The 7,666-nt window shown below is 36.9% G+C and overlaps 1 protein-coding gene across 1 annotated transcript; it reads right to left on the bottom strand.

Annotated features, from left to right (window-relative positions):
• Window positions 1-494: 494 nt before the first annotated feature.
• Window positions 495-7,451, bottom strand: prrt1 (proline-rich transmembrane protein 1). The gene is made up of 4 exons (XM_056254497.1): window positions 7,271-7,451; window positions 4,944-5,302; window positions 3,402-3,593; window positions 495-1,451 (listed from the first exon to the last, which is right to left on the bottom strand). The coding sequence occupies exons 1-4, from the start codon at window positions 7,287-7,289 to the stop codon at window positions 1,275-1,277; spliced, it is 747 nt and encodes a 248-aa protein (XP_056110472.1). The 5' UTR covers window positions 7,290-7,451; the 3' UTR covers window positions 495-1,274.
• Window positions 7,452-7,666: the final 215 nt, after the last annotated feature.

Here is a 7,666-nt window from a genome sequence, read left to right as displayed (position 1 = left end):
TTTGTGTACTGCGTAGAGTATATTACTGGCCTTAGGTTTAAGAAAAGAAACCACTGAGTGAACAATACTGATATACACTCTTCTGAACTACACCATAGAAGTTCCTTTGGGTAAATGACATCTGAAATTCTAGTTCTATTATATTGGAACTTATTTCCAATAATCAAGTAGTCTTTTTGGATTTGAATTTCAAAACTTAGAGCCAGATTTACTAGACAGGACAAATTAGCATGAGATCGCAATTCCAGAAAAGCGCAGATGGGAGTGGAAAGTTCTTAGCGTGATCTACTGACGACATGCAAATGAAAGAAGATAGATGCAGCCGGATCATTTCCATAATGACCAACGCAATCTACCAAGAGCAGCGCAAATTAGCACCTGGTTTAAGACATGCTTTTTTTTGGGGCCGTTAAATAATGGCGCAAATACCAGTAAATTAACTAGCGCAAACCTTAGTAAATCACCTTGCATGATTAATTTAAATACTCTCCTCCCATAAATGTATCTTCTTAAAAGGGTAACTACTACAAATTCATATACAATTAGGTAAGCCGCAAAAAGAACCCTGCCCATGCCTTTTCAACGCTAATTTTTCACTGCGTGTCTTTAATAAATCCTGACAGTAGATTTTTTAACGCCAAAAGAGGGTTTGCACTGATGCAAGTCGTTAGTAAATCTGGCCCTTAGTTTATAGAAAACACAATTTATTCACATTTTCAGTGACTAAATTAGTCAGTTCAACCTACAAAGTAATATATTATCTTTCTTTTTAAACAGATAAATGGCACAAATAAAATACGGAATGTTTTGAATGTCAAAAAACACAATTAATAATACCAAAATTATGTTCTTGTAATACTTGTTGTGTGTTTCTTTTAAAAAGTAATATTTTTGGCAAATTTTAAGAGCAAACAATAACACATCTGTCCTGACTCAAGTCTTCAGTACACTATATTTTTAAACTACTGATCTAACACAGGCTTTTGTTTAGGAGAAGCAGGAAGTGTTCAGGTAGGTTAATGTGAGTGTGAGCACGCTTACAACATGGTAGACGTTTTGTGTTTCCCATGTTCTGATTTACCATACTGCTGATCTCTCTTGTAACTAATACATGGGCAAATGGCTGTAATGTCGTATTTTTGACTGCAGATTAGGATGTGGTGGCTTGAGAAGTCAGAACTGTGCTGTGTGAGAGAAAAAGCAGAATACCGACTGGAATGTTGGCCAGGGGTCTGTAGGGCAGGTTGAGGGGGTGCGTCCCTGCACTACGGTCTCTAGGGCTCCCAGTCGTCATCATGATGCTGAGAGGCGATGATGACCACAACGGTGAGTATGGTGCACAGCACGATGGAGGCGATTCCCACCGCCAGACTGATGAAGGAGAAGTTACGTGCCTCGCGTGAAGCAATCTCTGCCGTAACCATGTCGCCCCGAGCAACAGCAGTACGCACCTAAACAAAAAAAACAAAAAAAACGTATTTAGTTGATATCTAGATGAAACAGATAAAAGACCTCTTCGTACCAAGTCTGAAATTAATTCGAATTGTTTGATGCTAAAAAAAGGTAACATTTTATTTTAATGTGTCCTTGAAACACATTACATGTATTTACTATAGTAATAACTATAAATTAGGCATAATTACATGCAACCCTAGCCCTATAAGTAGTACATGTAGTTAATTAATATTACTCAGTACTTGTATATAGATATTAGGGTTAGTAGAATAAGTTGACATGTATTTGCAAAGTTACTTATATAGTCAGCAGAATGTCTGTTGAAGGACCATCAAAATAAAGTGTTAGCAGATGTTAAAGGGGTCATGAAATAAGAAATCAAATTTTCTTTGAGTTTTTGACATATAAGAGGTCATCATACTATATGAACATCCTGTAAGTACGTAAACTAAAACCTTCCTTGTCAATCCAAGGCAGCTTGGACTGCTTTTATTGTAACCAAGCCCAGTGTACGACTCGTTGTGAAATGTGCCTATCTAATAAATAGGTGAAAGACCGCCTCTGCAGAAGAAAATCAACGCATACCTCATCATTGCAACTTTGGCCCCGCCCACTGGTGTGTTAGTGAGATAAGAGAGAAGAAAGATGCAGGATCACTCCATTACCTTACAAAGGATCCTAATGCTAGGAATGGGGTTATTTATTTTCAACAATGTTATTGTCTCAGTTGAGCATTATTTAGGCTATTTGTATTCGGTACATTTAACAGGATTATTTGGTAAATCAGTCGCAATTTCGGCACAGGCTTTGCAAACAGACTTTTACAATATGGACTAGACAGTATTGTCACAACATGTAAGTAACTGTTTTAATTCTAATGCCTGATCTGTGACCAGTGATTTCTGATATGTAATGATTCATGTACAGTCAGATCGTCTTTGTCTATGTGTCAATAAATCAAACCAGAGACTAAATGGTCAACTTCACATTGTTTCTCTAAGTAGGATGAAAATAATCTGTTATTTAAACTATTAAATGATACATAGAAAGCAATCAAAGAACGCTCCCTTTACAATCGCTGGAACTGTCAATCAAACAGTGAACTGAGTTCTGGACTCTCGCCAAAACTCCCATTATAAGTTATAACAAAGTCCCTTTTGTCTATAGTATTTGGTTATAATCAACAAATCTCTTATTTACATTGTGTTTGCTCTGTTAGTTATGATGAAAGCTTTCGTGAGAGTGCAGAAATCGAGTTCACTGCATTCATGTGCTCAACGTGTCTGTGATCGGCTACAATGCTCATCACTGCAACCTTTCATGCCACAATCTAAATGCCATAGATCTAAATATAATGCTAATAATCAACACTTTTGTGCTAAAGGTTTTCGATAGAGTTCCACAGGTAATACCAGCTATTTCATATGCAAAGATGTTAGCCAATCACAGCAGTAGGCGTTTACACTGAAGTCTCACAGCAGAGCGTTCAAATCAGAGGGCTAAAATCAGGGTAGGAAAATGCCTTTTATTTCTCAATTATGACAACTTTTGATGTAAAAAACATACTAACATTATAAGTTGCACCCCAGGAAACATTATAAAACAATAAAACAATGCAGTTCATGACTCCTTTAAGCAGACAGTCTACTAATACTCTAATGACTGGTAGTTGACATGTAGTTGTAATGAAAGTGTAATAACATGTTACCTATTATACCAGCTTGGTTCAAACGACAGAGGTGTGGCCACGTTATTACGGTTTCTGGGAAAGAGTCGCGACTAGCTAGTTAATTTCTCCAACGATGCATTTTATTAGTTAAGCAGTGAGTTATGTGAATGGGAAACACACCCCTGTTTAGTTGCATCTTGCTTGTGTGAACATCCAATGCAAAACAGAAATGATATCTTGCCTTACTGTCATCAGAGCTCTGTCCGGGGTCATTTACCTGCACAGCTTTGATGATGGCGATTATTCCTGTGGGCCAGAAGCAGCAGACAGTGGTGAGGACAGCGATGGGCAGATAGTCGTGAGGAGGACGACGAGACTCCATGAGAGCAATGCCATTTGGCATATGCATGGCCATCTGGCCGGGAGCAACACCTGGATGAGGTGCACCGTTAGGCATGTAAGGCTGTGCCTGAGAAGAGGAAACAGACAGGTTACGGAAACTGGTGCACAGTTGAGGTGCATAATTTCTATATTTTCTGATTCAGAAAAAGATCTGATCTCTTTGTAGGTCATGCAGGGTTCATCCACTGGCAGGTGGATTGAAATAATATAAAAAATGTTTGGACCTTGAATATTTTTACTCTATCACAATAGAACTGTGTTGAAATGAGCTGAAATAGGGCTGCAAAATCACACATAGTGTGATTATCAATAGTGTGCAAAAGGCTGACATTTATTTCATAATTGCATAATTACCAATATTTTTGTGGACAGTTGTTAGAATTTCACAAGATTAATCAACTAAACATAAATATTAGTATTATAACTTTACTATTGTAGTGTAAAATAACATTTAGTGTAAAATTATTATAATTATTATATTTTTTATTATTTTTACAGTACAATTGTATTACTACAACAGTAATATATTTCTTGTCTTAATTTTTTTATTATCACATTTTTATTATTAACATTTTGCAGGTCAAAACACAATCGCAATATACAGTATGACAATTTATTTACAATATAATTATTTGGCCAATTTGCAAATTGGCTAAGCTGAAATAATTTATTTGGAGCTAAAATAAGATTGAAATAAGTAACATAATCAAAGTTCATTTGTTCTAAATGCATACAGCAATGTACAGTAAAGAGAGAGTACACTTAAAATAGTATATATTTGCTGTTATCTAGTGAAATCCCTTTATGGTAATACTATATTATTTTACATACACTATATTACATTTTTAAAATTCACACATATTGGCAGACAAACGATATTGTCCTGATATATCTTGCATCTTATCTCTGCTGGTCTTGAATTGAATTTTTACTGCAAAGATTCAAATCCCATTTCACATAATATTAAATATATAAAGATCCAGCTTATGGCTATTAAAATAATGCAAAAAATTTTTACCATAAATAAATAAATTACTCCAATAAATTACCATATTACTGTAAAATTCTTTTTCTTCTGTATTGTGATGTACACCAGACCAGAGTGTAACGGATTATCAAAAAAAGTAGAAATGCAGGAGGGGGACTTGGTGTTCTCTATTTTAAGATGTGGGTTTTGCTCTCAAAAGTGGTGATGAACGTGAGCTTGCAAGGGTTTAACTGGACTTAATGATTGGAAGAGTATGATTGGCATACGTCACCAGAAAGAAGTCTGTCTTTTCACCAGAAATTGAGTAATGACATTTTGATTAAACATTATGATTATGAGGTCAACAATCTTCCAATGCCTGCATTTAGATTGCAATTTTCATTTCATGCCGACTCAAAATAATACCTTATGAGATGAATCCTCACTCACCCCTGTGCCTATGGGATAGACGGGCACGTAGGCCGTGCAGGGCTGCAGTTGTAGGGGGTATCCTGTATGTAAATAGCCCACGGGAGGATGAGGGACGGTGCCTACTGGTCCGTGCGTCTGCACCGGGTATCCGTTTGGAGCTCCCTGGGGCCCGAGGGTGCCGCAGTGGAACTGGGTTTCCTGCAGGTACCCATCTGATCCAGGAGGGGGAGGGGGAGGGGGGTAATTCGGCTGTTGGCCACAGCCAGGTGGAGGAGGATGTGGGGGCATGTTGGGGTCCTGGTTGGGGAGGTAGGGAGGTGGAGCCATCTGCATCATCGGCTGAGACATGGCCTGCCTCCCTGCTGCCTCCTCCAATCCTGAGCCATGACAGATTGACAGTCATGCAACACAAATAAAGAGTGTCAGACAGTAAGATTGCATTCTACGTGTGACATGAATTTAAGTCATATAGTTTCTTTGGATTAAATAATCTGCTAAATGACTAAAGTAAAATTAAAATTTTAATATGAAATCATCCAAACCAAACCGACCAGCTACGTGGTGAATCTCAACATTACAAACTTTGATTTGAAGCAAAAAAAGTATATGAAAAATTGGACTAAAAGACAAAGGTACTGCACTTAAAGGCTTTAATGAGGGAAAAACTACAATCCCATGAAGCATTGTGAATTACATATTAAAATTGAAAACTGAATATAAAAAACTGACAGAGCAATATAGAATTATTCATTTAAAGTCAATGATTATCTCTATAAAAACCAATATATTTAAGTTTATTGCAAAATATACATATATATAAATAGTTAGGTAGCCTATTTTGAGAGCATGGCGAGACTGAGCATGTTTGGCACAATTTGTTCGCCAGGACTCTTTGATTGGTAAAGATTATGCAGAACCATTAATAATGCCAATAATTTCGCCAGGAATTCCACTATTAAACATGATTCTTTAAAAAATTTGTTGAATTAATGCAAACTGATGACTTCAATAAAAATGTATACCATCAGTTAACAACCACCGAGCTCACAACAGGTCTGTCTTATAAGTTATCTTTGAAAATCAATTTCCATATAGAGAAAATGAATACGATTTTTACTTTCTGATGTCAACTGATGCATGCTTTAACTATTTATACTTTCTCCAATTCCTCAAATTGGATTCAACCTGGAATATTCCTTTACAGTAAAGATTGAATAAGATTTACACCAGCTTGTGTCACCCAAGAGAGTTTCCAGTGTGTGTGTTGCTATGCGCGAAATCATTATGTAATCCACAATGCCAGCAGCATATAGTTCAGGTCTTCAGGATGGTATAGGGGGATTTCAGGCATTGCAATTCATATTTAATTAGTTGGAAGAGAGAAAAAAATGCACAAGGATGCATATTTAATGCATCATTTTCTGAGCATATTTAAATATTGTTGTCTGTGTCCTCCTTACTGTCCAACATCCTACAGATTAAGCATACAAAACAATTAATATGAATCATTAATATAATTTCATTCTTTGTCTATGGGTTGACAAAGAGGTGAGACGGATGTAGGCTACAGCTTTTATTAGCTAAGACAGTGATTCAATACCCTGAAATTAGATTTTTGATCGCAAGAAAGATTATTGATAATCCAAAGGTTTTTTTTTATATCTAAACCATAAAATCACGTTACAGTTTTAAGTGAATTTATAACGGCACTCCATCTCACAGCACGGTGTATCACGGACCCAAGGGACCTGCTGACTGAAATAGGGCCCTACAGCCTCATACAACACCCTTTAACAACACTTACTTTGTGCCTATTCTCTCATTTGATTAAACTCAAGAGAGCCTATATTTGTAGCTATATGTGGCCTATATGTTCAACACGACATTATACACCAGCGAATAGCTAACGGACACAACGACTGTTTCAAATAGCGAGCTGCCTACTCAGACAGCATTTATGGGGATCATCCGCTAGGTATAAGTAAGGGTTGATTCGACATTTGATGTCAGAATGTTATAATAACGCTCAGCACATTATTATAATGGGCAAAACTGCAGCACGCGACAAAAGACATTAACGTTTCGCGCTTTTGATGCTTATGTAGGCACCTCACTAGGATTTGACACAGTCTGAATAGCCTATGCATATATGGTATAATAGATTAAATAAGAATTAACAGAAAAAGAATGCATACTATTTATGAATGGTCATTTAATAGCCCTTTAATATGGCATTGTCTCGCACTCATTTTTATAAATAGCCTTTGATTTAAATCAGTATTCCAGCTGCATGAATTCATTTAGTTAGCTGCGATGTGACCAAATACATAAAATAGACATTTTACCGTGTTTTTCCGACGACATCGTGTTTATTTGTCCGTTTCGACGATGTTCAGTTTGTTCCTCCAGTAATAAAAACCCAAATCCAACCAGTAACGTTACTGTCTTTGTGTCAGATCACAACAGACGATGCTGATGATGTCTTTCCAGGCTAATTATAATGCATCTTCAGATGATAGCTAATACTGATGTATGCAGTGTAAAGGCTGGGTTTATCTGGGTGTAAAAGCCTCTGTATGTCTGTTGCTGTTTTTTTTTCCACGGTCACACTGCAACATCCAGAGCATCAGCAGCAGCAGAAAAACAGGTTTCAACTAACGCATCTAGTTACACTGTATTAACCAGAGCGTCTTAAAGAGACAGCAGCAGAACCACACTACACCATCCATGCCGCACACATC

The sequence above is a fragment of the Rhinichthys klamathensis genome, unplaced genomic scaffold (genome assembly GCF_029890125.1).
Source record: "Rhinichthys klamathensis goyatoka isolate OS25496 unplaced genomic scaffold, OSU_Roscu_1.1 h1tg000111l_1, whole genome shotgun sequence".
Taxonomy (NCBI): Eukaryota; Metazoa; Chordata; class Actinopteri; order Cypriniformes; family Leuciscidae; genus Rhinichthys; species Rhinichthys klamathensis.
Note: the sequence above shows the minus strand (reverse complement) of the source record. Positions and strands in the feature narration are given on the sequence as shown.